Source organism: Dipodomys spectabilis, unplaced genomic scaffold (genome assembly GCF_019054845.1).
Source record: "Dipodomys spectabilis isolate Male_0828 unplaced genomic scaffold, ASM1905484v1 ptg000297l, whole genome shotgun sequence".
Lineage (NCBI taxonomy): Eukaryota > Metazoa > Chordata > Mammalia > Rodentia > Heteromyidae > Dipodomys > Dipodomys spectabilis.
The window spans coordinates 10,101,642-10,127,636 of NW_024870974.1; the positions used below are offsets into that span (position 1 = coordinate 10,101,642).

At 38.0% G+C, this 25,995-nt stretch overlaps 1 protein-coding gene across 2 annotated transcripts in view; it reads right to left on the reverse strand.

Moving 5' to 3' along the window:
* The window catches only part of Bmpr1b (bone morphogenetic protein receptor type 1B), a 219,023-nt gene that overhangs the window by 30,223 nt on the left and 162,805 nt on the right, over positions 1-25,995 (reverse strand). For both annotated transcript variants that reach the window (XM_042701714.1, XM_042701712.1), the window contains 3 exons: positions 12,364-12,523; positions 5,067-5,169; positions 4,375-4,477 (listed from right to left, as the gene is read on the reverse strand). In XM_042701714.1, coding sequence (XP_042557648.1) covers positions 4,375-4,477; positions 5,067-5,169; positions 12,364-12,506 — 349 coding nt within the window. In that variant the 5' untranslated portion in view covers positions 12,507-12,523. The remainder of the gene's footprint in view (positions 1-4,374; positions 4,478-5,066; positions 5,170-12,363; positions 12,524-25,995) is intronic.

Consider the following 25,995-nt stretch of genomic DNA (forward strand, 5'->3'; position numbering starts at 1 on the left):
AAACAGGATTCATTTCAGGGATGCAAAGCTGGTTCAATATACGCAAATCAATTAATATTATCCATCACATCAACAGGAGCAAGAATAAGAACCACATGGTTATCTCAATAGACGCAGAAAAAGCATTCGACAAGATCCAACACCCCTTTATGATGAAGGTTTTGGAAAAATTAGGAATCCATGGAACATTCCTCAATACAATAAAGGCTGTATATGACAAACCTACAGCCAGCATTATACTCAATGGTGAAAAACTAAAGCCATTTCCTCTTAACTCAGGAACAAGACAAGGATGCCCACTCTCTCCACTTCTCTTCAATCTAGTATTAGAATGCCTAGCTACAGCAATAAGACAAGATGCAGACATAAAGGGGATCCAAATAGGGAAAGAAGAAATAAAACTCTCCCTCTTTGCAGATGACATGATCTTGTATTTAAAGAATCCCATAGACTCCACTCCCAAAGTACTCAAGCTGATTCAAAACTTTGGCAAAGTAGCAGGTTATAAAATTAACCCCCAAAAATCAATGGCTTTTCTGTATGCCAACAATGAGAAAAGTGTGGCTGAAATTAGGAAAGCAACTCCATTTGTAATAGCCCCACAAAAAATAAAATACCTAGGAATTAACTTAACTAAAGAAGTGAAGGACCTCTATGATGAAAACTTTAAAATCTTGAAAAAGGAAATCAACACAGAACTTAAAAAATGGCAAAACCTCCCATGCTCCTGGATTGGAAAGATTAACATCGTGAAAATGGCAATACTTCCCAAGGCTATCTACAAATTCAACGCAATACCTATCAAAATTCCACCCTCATTCTTCAAGGAAATAGAAGAGGCAATCCAAAAATTCATATGGAACAATAAAAGACCCCGAATAGCAAAAACGCTCCTCAACGGAAAGAACACTGCTGGAGGAATATCAATACCAAATTTCAAACTCTACTATAAAGCCATAGTAATCAAAACAGCTTGGTATTGGCATAAGAACAGACCTCAGGACCAATGGAATAGAATTGAAAACCCAGAAATGAACCTACAGACCTATAGCCATCTAATCTTCGATAAGGGAGCTAAAACAATAGAATGGAAGACAGACAGCCTCTTCAGTAAATGGTGCTGGCAAAACTGGTTAACTACATGTAGAAAACTAAAGCTAGATCCTTATATATCACCCTGCACCAGAATCAACTCCAAATGGATCAAAGACCTTGAACTCAAAGCAGACACTCTGAAAACATTACAGGATGGAATAGGAGAAACCCTGGGTCTCCTTGGCTCAGGCCGAAATTTTCTGAATAGAGACCCGGAAACACAACAAATCAAAGAAAGGCTGGACAAATGGGATTGTATAAGGTTGCAGAGCTTCTGCAGGGCAAATGACATAGCTAGCAAGATCAATAGAAAGCCCACGGACTGGGAGAAGATCTTTACTAGCCATACAACGGACAAGGGTCTTATATCTAAAATATACTTGGAACTCAAAAAATTAAACCACCCAACAACAAATCCTCAAAGAAACAACTGCCCAATAAGTAAGTGGGCGAAAGACTTAAAGAGAAGCTTCTCTGAAGAAGAAAGAAGGATGGCCAATAGACACATGAAGAAATGTTTAACATCCCTAGCCATAAAAGAAATGCAAATCAAAACAACATTGAGATATCACCTCACTCCAGTTAGAACAGCAAAAATCAAGAACTCTAACAACAACAGATGCTGGAGGGGATGTGGACAGAAAGGAACCTTACTTCATTGTTGGTGGGAATGTAAACTTGTTCAACCACTTTGGAAAGCAGTATGGAGGTTCCTCAAAAGACTCCACATAGAGCTCCCCAATGACCCAGCAATCCCACTTTTGGGCATTTACCCAAATGATCACAAACAAGGCCACACTAAAGCTACCAGCACAACTATGTTTATTGCAGCATTATTTACCATAGCTAAGACATGGAACCAACCCAGATGCCCCTCAGTAGATGAATGGATCAAGAAGATGTGGTATATATACACAATGGAATTCTATGCCTCCATCAGAAAGAATGACATTTCCCCATTTGTTAGGAAATGGAAAGGCTTGGAAAAAATTATATTAAGTGAAGTAAGCCAGGCCCAAAGAAACATAGGTCCCATGGTTTCCCTTATTTGCAATATCTAGTATAGGTATGAGTCAAGCGGAAAAAGTCAGATAATGTGATGTTAGGAAAACGAAACCTCAAATATGTATTTTAATGTTTTTGTTTCTTTCATGCATGTGTTTCTAACGCATTTATAAGATTATTTCTTTGTTGCTTTGTATGTCCCTCCCCCACAGTGTAACCCCCGCTTTCACTATATTTGATGTCAGTATAACATGTGGAGGAGATGGGGACAAACAAATCGTTTAAGGATTCAGGTGGACCTGTTGCAACAATGAGAAGTACAAAAAGTCATGTCAAAACCAGCTTTACAATGTCGGTGGGGGGGGGAGGGGGGGTATGATTGGGTGGGAGGGAGGGGGGAGGCTGGGAAGGGAGGTGAAGGGTAAACAAAGGAGGAGGCTGCAATGCTTGGTAAGAAATGTATGCATTATCCTGCCCATGTAATTGTAACCCCTCTGTACAGTATGTTCTCAAATAAAATAAAATAAAATTAAAAAAAAAAAAAAGAAATAAAATCAAGCATGAGGATTATTTTAAACCATTGTAAATAACATGCAGGGCTTAAGGCTTTGCAGTAACTACAAATCACTAGACTCAGAGTTGTTCCTCTCTGAGTATTTTTGAGAAGGCATTCTCTTTTTTCAAAAGCAATAGTTCAATGTGTAAGCTTCAAAATGAAAACTAGACATTTTCCTCATTTTATCAATATGTTGGGATTTGATTTCAGCATAGACGAAACTAAATGTCACAAAGCAAATTACCTTTTACTTCTTTTTTTTTTTTTTTTTTTTTTTGTCGGTTGTGGGGCTTGAACTCTGGGCATGGGCGCTGTCCCTCAGCTCTTCAGCTCAAGGCAAGCGCTCTACCACTTGAGCTACAGCGCCACTTCCGGTTTCCTGGTGGTTTATTGGAGATAGGAGTCTCACGGTCTCTCCTGCCCGGGCTGGCTTTGAACTGCGATCCTCAGATCTCAGCCTCCTGAGTAGCTAGGATTACAGGCGTGAGCCACCAGCGCCCGGCTCTTTTACTTCTTTGTTTAAACAAGTTTTTATTGTGAAAATACTGTACAGAGGGGTTACAGTTACATGACCAAGGTAATGAGTACATTTCTTATCAAGCATTGTTGCCTCCTCATTTGTTTTTCCTCTACCATTCCTTCCCTCCCACCTCCTCAACGACACCCCCTCCCACCTCCCCGCCGAAATTGTAAAAAGATTTCCATTTACTTTTTTAAAAATGCATGTAGTCAAATGGTAGTTTTTCTGATCTTCAAGGGGTTATACAAGGGAGCTACAGTTTAATGTGTCTAAGTTCCATTCCCTTCTTGATCATCCTCCCAATCTGTCTCTCCCTTCAGATTCATGTTTATATTTCCAGCTTTCTGTATCTGTATTGGTCGCATTTCCTTTTTCATTTATCACTACTCACCTACTAACCCCCTTCCCACTTACAGTCTTGTTTCAGCTTCCTGATATTCATTTTGTTAATTATTTGAAAAGCATACTTCATTAAATCAATACGAAGATTTCTCAAAAACCTAAACCTAAGAGAGGTGCAAGTGAATCATGCCTGTAATCTTAGCTACCTCCTCAGGAGCCAGCCCAAGCAGGAGAGTCTGTAAGACTCTTCCACTTAATCACCCAAAAGCTGGAAGTAGAGCTGTGACCCAGTGGTAGAGAGTTAGCCTTGAGCAAAGAAAGCTCAAAAATAGTGCCCAGACCCTGAGTTAAAGTCCTAGGACTGACACAACAACAACAATAACAACAATATATCCTAAACATAAAGCTACTCTCAGATCTACAAAACCATTATTGTGCATTTATCAGAATTACTCAGGATACAACAAAGGCAAAGGCACCTCACAGCAATGTTCATTGTAGCACAATTCACAATAGTCAAATCATAGACACAGCCCTGGTGCCCCACAATGCATGAAAATAAAAGTGGCGCACACACACACACACACACACACACACACACACGGTGAATAACTTTTAAGGGTGAATATAAAGTGCTTGCTGTCTTGTTTCCCTATCTTCCTGCAGGAATTGCGGTTTGGGGAGGGAAAGGGGGATGTTTAAGTAGCAAGTATTACAGAAGTGAAGCCCTAAGAAGTATTTTTACGTATCACCTGTCTCTGAGGCCGCAGGTTAAACAGTACAGGGAGATTCGATTCGAAAGGAGAGAAGAAGGAAGCACTGATTTCACCAAGTCCAAGCTTGTCTCTGGCCTTACCTCTGGTTTTCAGTGGAGGCAGTGTGGGGTGAAGGTCTTTGTTACATTCATTCCTCTCTGTGCAGCACTCAATTGACCTTCTTTGATGAGGAATTGGTGTGTCCTAAAATTGAACCCAAACAGGTTAATCCTGGGTTTCCTTTGAATTTCAATGTCTTATCATTAAAAAAAAAAACATAAGAAATTATCAATCGAGAATGGATTCAAAGCTTTACTGATTTTACCCTAACATCTTGAAAATGTTGTTTGCTATCAGGGGACTGAATTTAAATAATCTTGTATGATCCTGGTGCAATGTTTGTGTTTCAACCAAACTACTACTAGGCTTATGATAATCAGGATGCAAGCAATAAGCTGCATAAGGAATCTTGTCTTAATACAGCGAAGCCAGGATGAGTTAAAATGAAGTTTAGCTAACTAGCTAATCCTAAAATGAGCTAATGTTGTTTAGCCAAGTTTAACTCAACTTGACTTTGAAACTGATCAAATGGAACACTAAGCAAGAAGTTATCGGCAAATGTCAAAAGAGTATTTGGCTTCAGAATGAAGGGACAATTTACCCAAGGAGATATTTCAATTATTTTCCAGGTTCTTGAAAATAGGTTAGCTATGCTATACTATTTCTTAATCTTGGGCACATTTTTTACCAGCCAATGTAGGGTTACAAAATACAGCCAAGTAATTTTTCTTACCCGACACTGAAAATCTGACCCTTCCAGTCCTAGACATCCAGAAGTGACCACAGGCATTCCAGAATCATCCTCCTCGATCATGGTGAAGCAATACCCATCTGTGCTGAAGACCAAACAGGCAGAGTATGTGAGGGAGGAGGAAGGGTGTACGGGGAGGGGGAAGAGGATTCATGTCTGGGAAATGTAAAGTGAGAGGTGCGGATCACTGTGTCCTTGCAAACAAGGCAAAATGGCAATGATCAATGCAGGTCACAAAGCAGGAAGACAATCTCAACATCTCCTTTCATGGATTTAATTTCTATAAAAATACTTGGTAATACCTTCTTTACCTAGAAACCTTCCTTACCTAGAAAGAAGGATCCAAAATTTCCATTTATCATTAATTACTATTACTAAACCACATGCACCATTTATGGAACTTACGAGGACCCTTCACAGATAACGATTTTTCCAGAAAGACGCAAACAGCTCTGAGAAAAATAGCACTACCATAAGGCTCAGAGCTTTTGAGGAATTTCTTAAGAGTTGTGCAGAGAAGAAGGTGGAGGCTGAAGGAAAAGAAAGGGTAAAGGCGAGGGCAAGGGAAAAGGCAAAGAAAGAGGGGGAAGAAGAAGAGGGAGAGAGAGGAGGGAGAGGGAGAGGGAAGGAGGCAGAAAGAGAAGATGAAGGAAGGACAAAAGGAGGGCGGGAGGGAAAGCACACAGAAGCACACACAGGTGAAGGTAAGCCTGCTCTCCTGGATTCTGAGGTGGGAAACATACTCCTCTCTGACTAGATCATAACAACTAAACACAGGCAGAAGCTGGATCAGCAAGGTAAACTGAGGCAGTGAAGGTTCTGTCACTTAGTGCCCCTTCTTCTGGGCTGGACTGCCACAGAAGAAATTAATATTTGTTGTAAGCAGTCTGGGATAGAGATAGAACTAAACGTAAGGAAGGGTTGTGACAAGACAATGCAAAATTTTTTTCATGCTGTAGCTTTTTCTAGATTACAAATAACTCTCATGAGCTAGATGCAGTGGCTCATCCTTGTAATCCCAGCTACTGGGGATGTGGATATCAGGAGGAGCATGGTTCAATGCCAGCCTGAGCAAAAATCTAGCAAGACCCTAGCTCAACTAACAAGCCAGGCATGGTGGCAGATGCCGCTTACCTCAGCTATGTGGCATATGCAAGTAGCAGGATCATAGTCCAAGCTGGCCTGGGCAAAAACTAGAGCCCCTTCCTAAAAGAAATATCTATAGCCAAAAGGATTTGGCACACCTACCACAGTACCTGTTTAATGTACTCCAGTATTGCAACAAAAAAGTTCACTGTTTCTGAGTTTTGTAATCCTTTGAACAATCGTGAGAAGGTGAGGAAATTAAGATTAGGGCAGAGTGATTGTCTAACTGAGGCTGAAAATCAGTGGTTATCGGCATCATACTATACATCATCTTACTTTCTTTCTAGGATGGCTTTCTGCCATCGTAGGCCTAAATTGAAAAGCTTGAGCTAGTATATATGGAACTACGTGTAAACAGAGATCACAGCTTCTCATGTTTGGGTGATGAATGTGGGCAGACACCCAGCAGAAGTCACAAGCACACTTCCTCATCCATATGCATGTGCCGGGCCTGAAATGGGACAATGCAGTCCTCAAAGGTCATGGGAAGAGAGCCGTGAGAATGGCATTGGCCGTGATTTGTGGTGTGTCTATTTGCATTAGTGCTCTCAGTGCTCTCAGCGTTCTGCTATGCATTAGCCATCCAGTTAATATCAATATCCTTAGAATTGTTTATTTGGTTTGTTAGGCTCAAGTGATCCAACAGGCCTTCGTTTATAAGAACTAGTGGAGCAAAGTTCAAACATTCTAATGAAGAGCTAGGAAGGGCCCATGATAAATCTCTGGTAGACCAAGGTCAAATGCATGAATATTATACAGGGAGGGCTTGCCCTGAACAACTCACAGTCTAAGGCTTTTTAGTCAATTTATTGAAATTGCCTAATATTTTAAAGCCATAAATAGACTGTTCTTTGGGGATTTAGACAACATGAACAAACAATACTCATGTGATTTATAAATTCTTTCTCTACATAATTAGATGATACATGACAAATGCAAGAAGCAGAAAATTTCAGAAATAACAGCTGTTCTAATTTTCTGACCCTGGGAATTCAGAGGCTGGAGTAGTTAGTATCAAATCTAACTCTAATTTCTCCTCAATCATGGGCTCCTCTTAATTGAAATCTGACTATATTTCCTAGATGGATTTCTAGGAAATACACAAAAATTTTAAAAGGGAATAGATATTAAGAAGTGGAGCTGTTGTTCTAGAAAATGCAAACAACAAAAAGAATAAAACTCATGCTTTAAAAAATAACCCTAGTGGCTGAATGCCAGTGACTCATAACTATAATCCTAGCTTCTCTGGAGGCTCAAAGCCAAACCAGTCAGGAAAGTCCATAAGACTTTTATCTCCAATTTACCACCACAATTCCCCACCCCAAAAAGCCTGAACTAGAGCTGATGCTCAAATGGTAGAGTGCTAATCTCGAGCACAAAAGCTCAGGGATAGCACCCCAGGCCCTGAGTTCAAGTTCCTGGACCATCACACATACAAAAAAAATGGTTTGCAAAGAAGAAGGAACTGAATATAAAAGGAAAGAACAAAGGAATCTCTGGAGAAAATAGTAACTCATTAGCCATAAAGTTAGAAAAGAATCAGATATTGCAAGGAGAAGAAAGGAAGTGAGAAGCCACTTCAGGCAACCTTATCAACAACAAAACAAATGTGATTTACAAGCTTTCTCATGGAAACTTCCACCTTGCAACACACATTAACTGGAAACGAGCAGGACAAATGCAGAAACCTAAGAATGACTTGGGAGCTGTCAACTGTCAAGCAAGCACAAATGCAAACAGCAAAGCTGTGCTCCAAAGTCAAAGCTGATCAACTCTTGCCTGCCACAGAGACGGCTCCTGCCATGGGCTTGTTGAAAAATTCTGCTGCCTGGAAACATAAATCTGCTTCACGCTTTCTATGCAGATTTTTGCTCTATCTCTCCTCTTTTTACCACATAGAAAATGGTAAACAGAAAAGATAAAGAATCATGAAGGAAGTCAAAGCAGAAATCATTTTAAGCAAAACTGAAAATAGTGAGGTGTACTGGAGTAACAATTATGAGTGAGGTGGGGTAGGGGATGGTGTGGCGTTTCAAAACTCCTGCGGTTTTGAATGAGAAGCACAAATGGAGAGTGATTCTACAAGCCGCCATGAGTGACTCTGTAATCATAGACTCTTACAACTGAAACAAGCCCTCAAGCATGTACCACAATCCTCTCCAGGACAATGAGTTGAAATCACATGTGTGAGGAAGAAAAGAGTCATAAAGCTCAATGCATCCATAACATGGGCAATAGTGGTTTAGAGTGACAGGTACTATGCAAAGGTTGGCATAAAAACAAAGCAAAATGTGCACACTTTAAATCCTCTGAGGTCACAATTACCTGCCTGAAAACTCACACCACTCTACTCAGCAAGAGGCTTAAAAGGCCTGGGCTAGTGTATACTGGGTAAAAAAAAGGTTCACATCACAACACAAAACCTTTTCCTTTTGCTCCTGGGACTCTCTCCTCTCTCACTGACTTATCTAATTCCTCATGGAAGCAATCTTACTTAATATATCCAGTATGCAAACCTTATCGTTCTACATTATTATACGTTTAAATGCTAAATGTTTTCATCAGAAATCAGTGATAAAAGTGAGTGTTAAAATGATCTTTTAATAAAAATAATGGAAAAGTAATACTGACAAATGGATACAGATGTATAAGGGAGAAGATGCAGTAAAATGAAGACAACAATGGCTGTCACATGCCATAGTGGGACCATGATCCATGGTCAGACTGAATTGTACAGAGAAAACACAAACACTCAAGGCTGAGACTCACTGCATCTGAGAGCAAGCAAAGCCACACAGAACATGTGTGTAGTGGGTACCATGAAAGAATTACTTAAGGATTGTTTTAAGAGTTTTAATATTTTCATATTAGATTTTAATATTTCATATTTTAATAATTACTTGAGAACTAATTGATGATTTAATCATTTGCAGCATTTGAGGTTCATAGTCATAGTTTGTAGTTGTAGTAGCAGAACTAAGGAATAGGAAGGATCATAATATAACATGGCAACTAGAAGCATTTAGAAAATAGATATTACACTTGATGGAGAAAGTACAAATGGCTTTACCCTAGACTTGAAGATTCAGATTTGTAAAGGGCCCTGACACTGTACTCAATTATGATACATTTACACTACATTCTACAACAATGGAAATGCCATTGGTTCGAGTAGTGTGGATTTCTGCATCCATCAGAGACCAAACCAACAATGACTTGAGCCTTAATGTTAGCTATTCAAGCAAGGATGTACTAGTGAAGAACTTCCTAACCTCTAAAATGCACTTCTGTTCTTTGAATTGATGTGTGGGATTTCACAGTTGGTTCAAAGGATGTGCACACTTCTGACTGTTGGCTCATTTTTGGATTATTCTTTCCAGGGAGCTAAATGTAGTAATTGATGAGCATGAAACCTTACTTGGGACACTGACTAAGATCTGCAGAGTTCAAAGTTTCAGGTCAGACAACGTAGACCAGCCCATAAGAGCTTAAATAACTAAGGCATAAGAAAGCAAACTTTTGTTCATAAACCTATTTTATCTAGAAATGCAAGACTGGTGCCCTGAAGGACAGAAATTCATTTTTTACTGGTGTGAAGATGTCAATACAGAAACCTAACACAGCAGTTTGAGGGGACAATGTCATGTCTATTGAACTCAATAGAAAAGTAGAAAGAACATGCAATGTACAGCTATTAATTTTTGTAATAATTCATTTTTGGCATATTTTAGGGAAGTATTCATGTACACTTCTAGGTGGCTAGCTTTTTATTCACTAGAGAGAGCTTGAGAAACATTTCTTTTAAAGGAAAATTAATAGTGCACAGGCTTACAGAAACAATGTTTCTGGGGTTTTTTTTTTCCAGGTCTTAGGACAAAATGAAAAATGTAGTTCCTATGATTCACACATGAGAAGACCCTACTGGAATAATTAATTAGCAAAGTCCATGCACATTTTCCTCAACAGTGAATGTAGTCTCCCCTGAAAAGCAGAGTTGAGGCTGGCTGCTGGCCAAGAATTCATAATTCAGGAAGCTTGGTCACACATTTTGTTTACCATCCTATCTTCTGAGAATTATTTAACCTTTCACACCTCAAATTTCTTACCTGTAAAGAAATTTAAAAAAAAAGATAACACTACTTCACAGGAATACTGAGATGATTAAATATGGTTGAATGTAAACATGATCATATTTTTAAAAGCAAATAATTTCTGTTGACATCCGTGAGTAAACTCATTCAGGTAATAATGTACCAATCTTCTTTTCAGTGATTCCATTATTAGTCTTATAGATTTGGGTTTCCAATGATATCCTGAATCAGAGGTGACCCAATATAAATGTCAGGCCATCTCAATCTGGTCTCATAAAATAACTCTTAACTTTTCTAACTGATGCCACTGGAACTCATTTGTCTGACACTGTGTGCTTATTGTAAATAGTATTTCCTATGCAAAAATAAAATTGTCTGGGCTTGAAATCATTGTATGTTAAAACTCAGCAATCTCAGCATTATTCAGTATTAAAGAGAGCATTGCAAGACCTCTGTACCCAAATTCCTTTTGTCTAAAGTGGACCATAAGCATGCCCTGTAACACTGTTGTTCTGATGACTCAGTAAGGTATGTGTTTTTAACTACACCAAACTTTTCTCTCTGAGTTAGTTAATTTGTAATTTTATTCTAAAGACACTACGTTTTTAAAATACACTGGGAAACTTTTCCAGGCCAAGCATCCCGCATCCAAAATGCTTACGAACAAAGTATTTCAGAATTTCTCAGAGTCTAGAATATGACCTAATCTAGAGTTCTTCTATTCTATTCTATTTTAAGATATTTATCTGAGGGAGAAACCCCAAATATAAACATAAAATTCACCTATATTTTACATACACCTTTTGCACACCAAAAAAACATAATTTCATCCAATATTTTCACTGTGCCTGCATTTGGGCTGTAACCTACCATATGAGGAAGGTGTAAAACATCCTACTGGTGATATCACCTTTGTCTGTGTTCAAAGTTTTAGATTTGTGGAGTGTTTCATATTTTGAATTTTTCCATTAGAGTCTACATTGTAGAACACCTTATAAAAGCACTCCAAAAACAAAAGCAAAACACCACTCCATTTGGGACCAAAGTCCCAAATGATGGCCCAGATATTCTGTTTGGACTGAAAATGTAGCTGCTCACCCATTGCTTTATTATGAGTCTGTGACCTCTCTGGAAGCACTTATTGTTTCTGAATCATTTTATGTCCCAGCAGGCCCACTTGCCTGAGTAACCTATCCACCTCTCTACCTCTTAAGCCTGTGGCTCTCTACTCACAATCATCCCCACCCCTTCCCATTCTGGGGTGACTGAATCTACCCTGATCAGCAAAGGGGGTGTGGCTGTATAAAGATATATAAAAAAAGAAAGCGCAAGCCGGGCACCAGTGGATCACACCTGTTATCCTAGCTACTTAGGAAGCTGAGACATGGAGGATCTTGATTCAAAGCCAACCCAGGCAAAAACTAAAAGTCAGTGAGATTCCATCTCTAATTAACCAGCAAAATGCTGGTTCCAGTGGTATACCATCAGCAATGAGCAAGAGGGAGGGGGGCAGAGATGGAGGAGGGAGGGAAAGAGGGAGGGAGAGAGAGTTCATTTTCAAAAATGTTCTAAACTATCTATAAAAACATGATTCCCAACTTGGACTTTGACAATGTCTTTCTGGTGAATTCATATAAGCTTCATTATCGTGCTGCCTCCCAGGGCCGGTGTATTAATATTCCCGGCGGCTTAGGTGTTCTTTCCCAAATACATCAGCATGATGAATGATTAAAACGTAAAGCATCACACACAGGTACCATCCGCTGTAGCTGGACTGATTATGAGGAACAGGTCTTTTTAAAGAAATGACTGGCTTTGCTCGTGATCCGTGCTGGATGATTTTGAGCATGTCTGCTGCCTGCAGGAAGGGAGCAGTCTCAGAACACGATTCTCTAGCTTTCTCGGTGCAATCCCGCTCTAACAATGAATGCAGTTAGGCACTGTTCTGCAGAGTGTACTTTCTTTGACATGCTAGCTAGCTTATGATCAAAACTGTGTGCGCTTTCATGCAAGCAAAGGTTTAAATCCTGTGTGTCACCAACCTGCAAATATTGTTGATGGAGTCTTCAGGACAATGGTGGTGGCATTTACATCGCAAGACCTTGGGACGAGGGGTGGGGGCGGGGCTCTCGCCAGCCTCCTTCTTGGTGCCCACGCTTAATTTTCCTGAGCTTCGCAAAAGCATGTTATCAAGGAACTTCACTGAAAAGAAGAAAAAGCGAGAGCTAAGCGTTGTAGAAGAGTCTACTACCATATTCTGCCAAAAGGATGAGATCCCATGGAAAATGAAGTATTCACCTCACTGAAAGATGGAAACAGAAAGACAACTATTTTGCTATCGCTGTTAAATATTAAACCTTCTCTCTAGTGCATGTCTCATATCAAAGAAACACCCATAATACTTTTCAGGTAGTATTTTGGACATTAAATGTAACTATATTTAGGCTAGGTACTGGTGGCTCACGCCTGTACTCCTAGCTACTCAGGAACCTGAGATCTGAAGATCAAGGTTCAATGCCAACCCAGGCAGGAAAGCCCATGAGACTCTCATTTCCAATTAACTGCCAGGAAACTAGAAGCAGCACCATGGTTTAAAATGGTAGAATGCTAACCTTGAGCAAAAAAAGCTCAGGTACAACACCCAGGCCCTGAGTTCAAGCCTCTCCCCCACCCAACCACAAAACAAACCATATATTTAATTGAGTATATACAATTCAAGGGAACACCACTAGAAAGCTTTTACTGTAGGCTTCAGGGGAGCAAGCAAAGGACATGCTCCACATCTGGTTTGAGACATATGACGTACAGCTGGCTCCTTAGAGAAATCCTGGCTTCTTTTAAGTAAATAATATTTCATCCAATCACATAATAAACCTCAATAGGACTATATTATTTTAAAACAATAGGATGCTCATCCCTAGTTTTGTAAATTCGTAAATACAGTGATGCTAAACACAGTTCCTGTAGTAGCTTGTCTGGCAAGCCATTCATCTGTTACAAGTCTGTTCAGGGAAGAGCCGTGAGCCCCACATGCTATCCAGGTGCAGTGTGCTTAGGTCTGTCCATCTGTCACCTTGTTACGGAGGATTCTTTCTTTGTAAACCTGGTCCTCAATCTTCTCACTTGACAGCCTGGGCTACCTCAAGGGGCCAAGTGATGAGAAGGGATGTATGGAAAACGTATTACACCCTGCGCCCATCCACATCAGAACCTTTCTTTTTCAAGTTTAAAAAATAAACCAGGGGCTTCCTCAGTACCACATACACAGAAAAAGCCACAATGGCTCTGTGGCTTAAGTGGTAGAGTGCTAGCCTTGAGCCAAAGAAGCTCAGGAACAGTGCCCAGGGCCTGAGGTTAAGTCCAGGACTGCTAAAAAAAAAAAAAAGAAAAAGAAAAAGAAACATTCATTTTTTATGGAGATGTTCACTTACATACTGGGGTTTACCATGTTTCAGACATAGCCTGGGTCAGAACCAATACACAGTTGGTAAGAGATGAATGAAAGAGGCATAGAATTTACTCTTTGCTTAGAAAAGTTGTCAAATGAAATCTTTGCAATGAATAAAATAGAAAAAGAAACATCTTCATATAAGAAATAATATGCTGCTCTAGGAGAAACTACTTTAAAAGATTCATCATTTTCTTATAGTGTAATTCTTAAGAGTGATATATAAAGTTTAGCTATAAAGTTCTTTGCGATATTGTTTATAACAGTGCACATTTATCATAATAGGAGATTAGTAATATCTTTAAAATGAGATTCCTGAGTAGTCATTAAAATGTTAGTATGAAAGCACATTTCTTGACAGGAATAATACAATAAAATGGTGAAAGGGAAGATTACAATGCATTCTAACTAAGAAATCCCCTAAACTTTATAACTTTATAACAACTAAATTCTGTCTCCAATATTCAGCCATCATATCCTATAATATTTTTTCACCATCTCTGTCTTTTTCTCAGTAACAGGCTATCACTTTAAAAAAAATAACATAAACAAAATACCTTAAATTTGTGATGTAAAAGGCTGTTTTATATGTTATAGACAGTGAGAATATTAGAACAACAGACACATTAGAATATACAAGGAATGATCTGTGAAGGATAATACATAAATAAATGAGTATATACATATATGGATATTTCTCTAAAAGTCGTTGAAAACTGATATGATTATTTTATATTGGAGAATATACTAATGATCTATCCTTTCATTATTTTCTTTCTTTTTTTTTTGGTTTGGTCGTTTTGGTTTGAAAACTTAACTAAAAGTTGACTGCTTGCTATTCTAAGACATGTACACCAGAGGGCAAGCAGGAGCAAGAAGAGAAATTATCAAAGAAGCTAGCTGCTCTGACTTGGGAAAAGAGGGAAAAAGAAAAGAAAAAAGTTCAAATGTTGAATTGCTGGGCTTTGGAATGATCCATCTTATCTCTGTTCACATGGTTATGATAATAAACATGAAGAAACATCCATCTCCTTTCTCTACCAAAAGTGATTTAAAATATCTATATTGTTTATTTCTGTCTCATTTGCACAGGAATAAAACCTGAATCATACCTCAAAAACAATTATCAACTTTAAACATAACTTCCAGCAACACTGAATAGTGAATCTGCAGATATCTATTTTTTCTTCTTTCAACCTAAACTTTGAAGCCTCTTCTTCAGGTTTCAGTGATATAATTTAATGTAAATTTGTTTTAAAGCTCAAAAGGCCTGGTATTTATTTTCTTTGTCTAATTAACCCTTTTTTCACTATACTATGGAATAAAGTAACTTGCCTTCTATTGTTTGCAGCAGAAACTTAAGGACCATATAGATATATGTGCATAGATATATGTGCATATACATATGTATACATACATATGTATATATAATGGGAATAACACTAATAAACGTTTAGGATCTGTGCCTAAACTCTTCAGGAATAATAAATAATAAAATATGAACTCAGCTTTGATTTAAGACATCAGAACAAATTCAAATGTAGAGAGAAAATAGAAAGCATGGTGTTATATATGTTTTATATATGTATATATATATATATATATGTTATATATACATAGGACTATTACCCCCCCCCATCCACCATGTGTTTGAGGCAGAGCAATGTAGGACAGGGGAAAATGCTCTTATAGGCTGCTGGGGTGAATGAATGTCAGCTGACAAGACAGTGCCAGATATGGTCACCAGACTTGACCAGCTTACAGAGTAAAACAGGCACATTGGTTTTCATGCAGTTCAGCTACTTCCTTTCTAAGTGTCCTCAGCAATGGGACTGACTCCTTCTTAAGATGAGAAGAATGGCAGCAGTTCATTAGCTGGGGTGGGAAGCAGGCAAGAAAACCAAATGAAAGCACCCACCGCAGTTCTTGACACATAATAAATGTCAGTGTTAATTTATTGTTGCTTTCTGTGCTGCTGAAGAAACCTTATATCTCCATTCTTCAGGGTTCTCTCTTTTTCTCTCTTGGTTTCGCCCAACTCGTGTTCCCTAGTCTTCATCTCTTAGATTTCTACTTGGTTTACTTCCTCCTGTTGCCCTTCCCAGATCTTTCTCTTATCCTTCAGATTCCCCTTCCCATAGCTTCATTTCCTACTCTTTTCTTTCCAGATTCATCACTGTGACCAAAATATCCATAAAAACATAAAGCTGTTGGTTTAAGAAACACTGGCAGTTAGTTGTGCAGAGATGACTAGTATACTATTACTATGTTTCTTTCTTCCTAGAGTAAATTCAACTTCTAAAGCAAAAACAACACATCTACAACAACACAATGGCCCAGAATACCCTGACAATGCCCTAACTCAAATAACAATGCTATAGGTAAGACTAATCAATTTCATGCAAAAGTCCAAGAAACAGTATATGCAAACAATAAGGTAAGTGTCACAATGACACCACATATAATTGTTAAGTCTTAGTCCTTGGCTGGAGTGCACAAAGGAAATATTACTTTGGATGAGAGTCATCTACCAGCACTATATATATAAGCACTAGAACCAGAGGTCAATCCATTTTCATGTCAACTACTTACTGTTGACACTGGATAGCTTAAAAGAAATGTTTTGCTTTTACAATGTAAGAAATGAAGCCGGGCGCTGGTGGCTCACGCCTGTAATCCTAGCTACTCAGGAGGCTGAGATCTGAGGATCGCGGTTCAAAGCCAGCCCGGGCAGGAGAGACCTAGAGACTCCTATCTCCAATAAACCACCAGAAAACCGGAAGTGGCGCTGTAGCTCAAGTGGTAGAGCGCTCGCCTTGAGCTGAAGAGCTGAAGGACAGCGCCCAGGCCCAGAGTTCAAGCCCACGACCAACAAAAAAAAAAAAAAAAAAAAAAGAAATGTGTAGGTTTTCTAATAAAAACAGGACACTTTCTTGTAAAATATCTCTACGAGTTCCTCAGCGTGAACATTTGTCTTCCTGTTTTCAACTTCTCACACCTCCACATTGCTGGGCTCATGTTGCATAATACTACTGCTAATAGTAATAGTAATAATAATGATAATAATACTTTCAATGTATTTTGTTAGAAGACTCGAGACCAAAGTAACCTCAAACCATCTGGATAAATAGAAAGCTTCCATCAGCCAAAGGTCCTATTTTATTTGTGATGTCACATTATGACTTATCAAATCAGGAAAAGATTAAACAGTATATGAATGTCAGAAGGCAACCTATATGCATTTATATACAATAATACATAAACATCAATAGACAAGTACATGTATATTATTCTGAAACCATTACAGAGTTATGAACTTGAGTAAGCATCCTGATTATGATACTAATTTGAAGTTCCTCTGTATCACATTTCTACTCAGATGTTAAAGCAACAGGTAGCTTTTTTTCTTAGACTTTTAAATTTGCAGAAACTCAACCACTGAAGTATTTATTTAAATTCAGAACTCTCAAAAATACTATGAAAAACAACTTTGGTCATAAGTGTTTTACTAAAGTTACCGACATGATAAAAAGGTGATTGACACACACAAAAAATAAACGATTTTTAACATTAATCTGAATCCATGCCCATAAGACAAACATAGACACAGCTAACAGGATGATTACGTTTTTAAAATATTTCTATACCTTACAGTATTTAATGTGTCAGCTCAGGTCAACATGGATAGAAAAGAAACTGAACCATGGTCCCTTTCCCAATAATGTCAAAGAATCAACTAGACCTTGGCTGATTTCCAAGCCAGGAGCTTTGGTTTTAACTGGGGTAGTCTCTACCAGTGCTCTGCTTCACAGAGTTCTGAAGCTAATCAAAGTGGATAACCAACATGCCATCACAGCAAATCCTGCTCTGCAGCTTTGCAAAGCATTCACAAGACACCCTGAGTTGTAAAACTACTTTGAACACATTCATATCTATAAAGGGAAAAGTGTCAAGGAAAGCAGACAGGTTAGAAACCACATGACCACATTAGTGCTATTGCTTTTCCCTCAAAAGGAAAAACCTAGAAAGCATTAAGAACCTTTGTTTTATATACTTAGAACATCCTGTAGTGAGAATACTGCCAGAGGTATGGCCCATATTTCCTAAAAATATGAAAACTTATTGCTAATAATAATGTTTAAATATTTCAGTATTAAATATTATCTATCAATCTAATTAGAATGATCACATAAACACACATACACATAGACACATACATATGAAAAAAGAGACGTGGAATAATCAATTACTATTGCCAGTGATTTTTTTTTTGGTTGGTTGTAGGGCTTGAACACAGGGCCTAGGCATTGTCTGTGAGCTCTTTATGCTCAAGGCTAGCACTCTACCATTTTGAGCCACAGCACCACTTCTGTTTATCTGGTGGTTAATTGGAGGTAAGAGTCTCACAGCCTTTCCTGCCCATGCTGGCTTAGAACTGAGATCCTCAGATCTCAGCCTCCTACGAAACAATATGTGATAATAACTAGAAACAAAATGGATTAAAATAAAATCTAAATGTTAGAAAAGCATTTTAGAATTTTAAGAGAAATATGTAAACTAAAAATAAAAAAGAAACTTTGAAATTTGTAGCCCTATCTAAGGATCTTGGTTTGAATCCTTATTTGTTCTGCTTCACAGAAAAGTTTCTAGGAAAACAAATAACACACAAACCAACAGATATTATGAAAACATACTTTTTTTATTTCTCCAAGACTATTTTCTATTTTACTACAATGTGCATCCATCTTCATCAAAACAAATTACTCAGTCATCATATTTTCAGAACCTTCAGTTGAGGTGGAAAGTCATTCAATTTGTACATTAATGTCAGTTCTGCATTTTAAAGCCCATATTTGCGAAAAATGCCACCTTGGTTTTCATAATCTATTAAAGAATCAAATGTCACAGACAGGAGAAACTCCAAAATACCAAAATCTCTGAACAAATTATACCCACAGACTGTTCAGCTGCAACCACTTGTTCTTAACTATGACTATTAGAAAATATGTGGGAGTGAACACACCCTCATTCCAAGATATTCCACACAAATGCTGGACACATGTAAAAGTGGCACTTGTTTGTAAAAGCAGCCTAATTCCACATTGCCTGGAAAGATCGGCTGAACTGCCATTTCTTGCCACGTGACTTTGGCGTATCAAAGCATTGAGCCCTTCCAATAGGTGCATTCCATTACACTATGCCAAGAAAAGACCAAGTGCACACAACCTTTCCTTGTGCCAGCACGGGCTTTACAGATGTGGCTTTCATTGCTTGGATGGGGACGTGACAGGCTCTGAGATAGAAACCTTGTCACGCTGCTCACTTTTGATTTCTGTATGCTTGATGTCTGGTTGCCAGGTTTCCCGTGAGGACAGACACGAGGGGGAGCACAGAATCGCTTGGGGTTCCCAGTAAAAACCTCCAGCACCCTAGGCCGCTCTAATCCTGTACCTGTGGCATGTTAGTCAGCTGTTAAGAAACTTGGACCAAACAAGGGTTGCCTAATACTCAGCTGTTTCTCTTAGTCTTCCCTTTGATTATATGCTGGCAGGAGAGATTATTCCAGGCAGCCATTGAGCTGTGCTCGGCATCCACAGCATATGACAGTAGGAAGGTAAAAGACAAAAGAAGTCTTGAAATAAGAGAAGGGAAAAAAAAAGAAATAAAAGGCACTGACCGCAGTGTATTATGAAGTATTTACAGATGGTTAAAAGCTGCCTCTGATGATATGCAAGGCAAAAAAAGTATATGGAATAGATATTCAAGTATCTATTTTGTAACCCCTTAGATATCCAGAGTGGTATTTCAACAGAGAATGCCTTAAGATTGTTTTAAGCAATTTCACGAAGTTATTCGGAGGCTCATGCTTGTAATCCCAGCTACTCAGGAGATTGAGATCAGAGGATGGTGGTTCAAAGTCAGCCCAGTCTGGAGAGCCTGTGAGTCTCTTATCTCCAATTAACCACTGGAAAACTGGACGTGGAGCTGTGGCTCCAAGTGGTAGAGTGTTAGCCTTAAGCAAAAAAAGAGCTAAGGGACAGAGCGAGCCCAGACCTTGTGTTCAAGGCCTGTGATTGACCTCCCCCCCCCAAAAAAAAAAGAAAAAGAAAAAAAATCACAAATTCATCAGCTACATAAGCATTTATCCAGAAAGCTTTCACTAATGAAATTTCTCTTTATTGTGTGTCGAGTCCTTCTATCATTCTCATCCATTCAAACTGTGGGAAAAACAGACCAAATCTATTATATTATTTGGTTTGTTTCATCAAAATTGTTGACAGAAAACTTTCTATTTCAGACACAACTATTCATCATGGTTGAGTCAACCAAAGTATTTATTAAAAGGCGTTAATAAGGTCAGGACCAGTGGCTCACACTCCAATCCTAGCTACTCAGGAAGCTGAGATCTGAGGATCATGGTTCAAAGCCAGGCCTGGCAGGGAAGTCTATGAGACTCATCAATTAATCACTAAAAAATGAAAGTAGAGCTGTGATTCAAGTGGTAGAGTGTTAGCCTTGAGCAAAATAAGCTCAGAGAGACAACATCCAGGCCCTGAGTTCAAGCTCCAGGACAGGCACAAAAACAAAACAAAACAAAACAAAAATCAAACAAGTCCAAACCAATTCAGAAGATCATATTATATACCTAATTTATACAGACACTATTATATGAGGTCCTTTAGGCTTAATGTGAATAGCTATGACCACTAGCTCACAAATATTTGTATCTGATTGGAAAGAAGAGCTGACAGGACGAAATTGTATCAAAATGTGAATATTATTGACATCTATAAAAAATATGTTTACAATATTGACACATTTATGTTTGCTGTTTAGATTCTAATTATAATACAAGCTGTGCATAAAGATTTTTCATTAGGAAAACATGTACATGCATGGATGGATGAATATCTATATATATTCAATAAGGTTAAAAGAAATGCTTTTGTTGAACATTCTCATCATGATTTGAGAAGTCTGAATAATTTTCTCTGTACATTCAGACACTGGTTTAAAATAATAGTGTAATTCAAGCTATAAGCTTAAGCTATACTGTGGGGCCCGCTGAAAGATCAGTACTTAGATTGTATGCCACAAATGTTAGTTTTGTCCTAAATTCAGTCTGTCTGTCCAAAGGAAAATAAGATAGTTGAATTGAATTGGGTCATGACTAGACAGATAGAGCTATAGATACAGATAGATATGTATACATATATATATATATATATATATATATATATATTTGGCTAAATATATGATAACTTAAGAACAAAACCATTTTTTCTTTATTTTATGTAATTGGTGCTCTCAAAACACTAAGCTACCTTCACTCTTTTGATCTGCAGGAAGAAGTCTACCAGAGGACAATCATACTGAATTGTGGGTAGAAAACTGGAAGGCAATTTGAACTGAAATAATGTGATTAAAATAAACGTGCTCTCTGGAAAGTGTGTGTTCAGAGATCCTGGCCTGGTACTACTCATCCTGGCCCTCTTCAATAAACAAATAAATTCCATTTCCAAAGCATATCCCAAAGCACTTTCATATTTTATTATTAATATTTACTTTCTGATTATATTATGTAGTACCTAGTGTCTCAGTCGTCCTGTCTGTGAAAGCCTGGCTGATTTTTACTTTTCTTTTTTTATATATGTTTATTCAATCCCTGTGTCTTAATTTTGACCAATATCATTCTCACCCACACATTCTATTTTAACACTAAAATATCTCCTTCGTCTGCCTTTGAAAATAATGATCACTGTATGGACTCTCACAATAATCAAAGATGCCTATGAAAGAATAATTTCCTCTCACAAACCCTTTTTCCACATTTCTGTACTTTAAACAATATCAACATAAGACAGATAGCTTTCTGTGTGTATGCGCCATTTTTTGATCCTGAAATATTTTGGTAAATTGAGCAGATACTCTTAAATTCCACAATCAGAATACAAAGAGAGGAAAATACATATTTATATTCAATTTAAATAGCCATAGTATATATTCCTAAACACTTAAACTATGGGGCTAAAGCCAATGGCCATCTTTGGTAACCTTGTTGATCACAACCTTTTCCAAATTAACAAGAATAGTATGAGGGCAAACAAAATATTTTACCAAAACATATTAGTTGATTCCACAGATATAAAAATAATATTTCCCCTATCTATTTATAAAACATTCTATTCTCTATGCAAAAAACAAAACAAAACAAAACAAAACAGCAAAGCAAGTAGTGTCTGGCAAAGTTTTTCAACTTCAAGTACTTAGTTAAGTCTCTTGACCATTGATAAAAAGCTTGTGTTGAACATCTGTTTTGATTTGTTTCTCTAGTGAAAGAGCATGATAACCTCTCAGAAAGAAAAGACATTGATTTTAATAAATGATTAGTTAACAATTGAAGTTAATTGCTTTTCTTTTTCTGGCTATAAAAATAGTATTTTCCCTCACCATGAAAACCATCATAGCTATTTGATAAATATTTTTTTTGTCTCTTGCATTCTCTATCATTAAGTCCAATGGCCTGAAAAGTATTAAAATTTCTCCAGATATTAAACAGAAAAGCTGACATAAGAGTTACTTCACAGCTTCATGACAGCTCTAGTGCATGCTACAGTTACGGTGGTCAAGGACTTCTCTTCCCATTTCACACCAACAAAGAAAGAACAGCACCTTATTTACTAAGGTGTTTAATAAACAAGCCTCTCTCCAGCTGTGGCAGGTTCCTGAAGCCTCAGCTCTACCGTGTTCAGTGTCTCCTCACTAGTGGGGCAGTATAAGCAGAGAGGTGATTAGTTATGACATGAAGACGCTAGCTGATAATGTGGACTCACTTTAGGAGTGAATCAACTATAAACAGTGTGCTGAAAGCCATTTATCCGCCCTTTAGGATAAACAGTGGAAGCCATATAATTAAATAGAGTGAAAGAATACATTGCCCTTGCCCAAACAAGGGAAGCTTACTTTTGAAAAAAAAAATCTGTAGATGTAATGAAACTTAATGTGGAATAGCAGAGGTGTTAAAATATGAAAACACTCAGCATTTTTATGACATATGTATGATATTTAAAATACACATTATATTTTAAAAATCCAACTGGTTTGGTTACCAAAGTTATTGCAGAGTAGTTTCACATTCAAAATAAATTCACTGAAACTTGATAGTCTCTTGTAAGTGACAACATTTATGGGAATACTGATCTAAGCACGTTATCAAGGAAAGATTAGATAAGAGGTGAAACTGAACTGGGTCATTCTTTAGCACCAGCATACATACTCACAAACAATTTCCTTTAAGAGAGAATTTCTAGATGACTCTATCCAAAGCAACAACAAAGCTGGGTGTAGGTAGCTCATTCCAGTAATCCTAGCTCCTCAGGAGGCTAAGATCTGAGGATTACAGCTGAAAGCCAGCCTGACCAAGAAAGTCTCTGATACTCTTATCTACAATTAAACACCAAAAATAAAGGAGGAGGGGATAGAGCTGTGGCTCTAGTAGTAGACCACTAGCTTTCAGCAAAAACAAAGGGCAGAGACAGTACTCAGATCCTAAGTTCAAGCCTCAGGACTGACATAAAACCAAATAAAACAAAACACCACCAAAAAAATAATAAATGTTAATTATATACATATATATGTATATATAAAGAAGCTAGAGAGGATAGGCAGATGGATAGATGGAAAGATGAATAGATGAATGGAGATTTGTCTATTTGTAGCACTGTAGCTTGCAAAAAAGCTTCAAGGAAGTATTAATATATCTCAGAACCTATCGTTTTATATCACAAATGACTATATACATGTGAACTTAAGATCTTCACTAGGAGCACCAGACATGGGTAAAACACCATGTTTATAACTTCTTTTTCTACTTGTCAGAAAACAAGAATCTGCTCCCTTCCCCACTTCCAGATGTCAAAAACTATTCAAAACAAATGTGAGATGAGAAAAGTGAGCACACAGGTGTGAGTTATGTCAACTACGGAAGCTACCTACAGGCTCTCCTGGAATCTGATCCCTCCAAGCATACATTCTTGTGGGCATTACAAACGATCTCTGAAGGAGTATTACACTAATGCTTACTAACTTAAAAAAAAAAAATCCCCAATCTCATGAATTCTATCCTCTAGCAGTATTGTTTAAAAGTACCTCTGCCAGAAACATCCAACTCCCTCCCACTTCTTAACAAACCTTTAATGTTTTCTCCAGTATCACTTCTTCTGGTCCATTTCCCCGGCAATACCACAAAGGGAACAATACAACATTCAATATCAACACCTATAAGCATTGTCATGTCATGAAAGCTACAACAACCCACAGGAAAAATAATGTTAGATTATCACATAACAAATGCTTGAGAATGACTAGCTTACTCAAGCGGCCATGGTCTTGTGGAAAGCATGCTTATGTTTTGACTGCTTGCGAGACAAAACTGGCATAGAAAGAGAGAAGCAGTACTTTCAAAAGTGAAATCACCACTGTTTGTGGTAAAGACAAAAATAATCTCTCTGTGTTAGACATTTAAACCCCTACTTACTACACGTAGGAATATAGATTGCTGATTGCATTCACTCAAAATCCACACTAATCACATCTGTCTATTCTTAGAAAATTCATTTTCAATAACATTATACTCACATAAAAAGTTGTATATTCATTTATTCCTTTATTTTTACACAGACACACACACCCACACACACACACACACACACACTTCTTTACATCTACCTCCACAGTAAAGTTCTATGAGTAACAATTGATTCCCATAAATCCTATGTGTCCTTCTCAAATGTTCCCACTCTTTTCCATACCTCAGAAATGTCTTACAATTGAACAAACACATCCTCCAGCTAACGCTCAAACATGCACAAGTTAGAATTTATTACCTTTTTCTTGTTTTCAGCCCATTAGCCAATGTCTAAATACTTAAGTCCTAAAAACAAGACTCTCAGTTGTTCGGGACCGGATGCACTACAGCGTGCTAAGCATCTGCTACAATATCAATAGGGGCTGATAACTTTGCATAAATATTTCATATTTACATATAACAAGTTCCTCAGTTTTGCTTTTCTCTTTGGAAGCCTTTACTAATATGCCACATGCATTCAGAAAGCTGGAAAGGGGACACGTATCACTCTATTTGAGTCCACTGAGAATTTTCTTCATCGCCTTCTTCATGTTTTGCCTCCTGACCCTCCCCACCACTGTGGTTTCTCAAAATCTTAAAATATTCTTCAAACCTTAGACATCTCGTTCCTTCTTCCCACAGGCATGGAGAAGCCAGAAAACTCCAGGTGTGAAATGTCCCTTTTCGCCCCTCCACTCACCCACCCACTCTTGCTTGTGAACTCTTTCATCTTGGCTGGTTGTTGTAGGGACACAGACCTACCATTTGTCCACTGGCTTCTATCTCTTCTCACATCCCCAGATGTGGAGCAAAGACTGCTCTTACAGAGGACAGTTTGCCTCCGTACCTCTCCTCTGGGGTTATGATCAAAGAGTCTTGTGCCAACCTCCACCAGGCCAGCTGGAGAGGGGTTTTAGGACAAAATCAGTACACAGGGGGGAAATGGGTTTGAGAGCCCTGAAAAGAAACCCTGGGAGGCTTACTCTTGTGCCTTTACATCTACATGTAATAACCTATACTCAGAACAAGCAACCAAGCACCATTTCTTACAATGTAATAGGACAGCCGGACCTAAACATGCAGAGGAGTCATGCTATGCAGCATGTTAATGGCTTGGGAAGCTGCAGAATACCTTGTCTGGGAAATCAGCTCAGTAATGGCTTACCAAATAAGGTGTAGACAGTACACACAGAACATCAGGAAACATACTCAGCATATGCTTGCTGAGGGAATACAGAGTGAATTCTAATGAATTAATGATCTAATTCTAATTAATGATCTAATTCTAATGATCATTAGAAGAGACCAAGTTAGACATACCTTCTAGATTAGAAAAAAAAAATAGGAAGAAATTTAAAGCATACTTGATGATTGCTTTATAACAACAAGTAGTTTTACATCAGTAACTATATTCATTACCATTATGAATTGAAAAGCAAGCTAACTAAAGTGTAAGACCATTCTTACTGCTATATTTGATTATTATATAACTTGTTCAGCTTTCACATATCTTCTTTTCCTCTTTCATTAGCCAATAACTCTTATCGATTAGCTCTCTGTTTCTACAACTCGAAAAGGAAAAGATAGTAGCTTGTCATA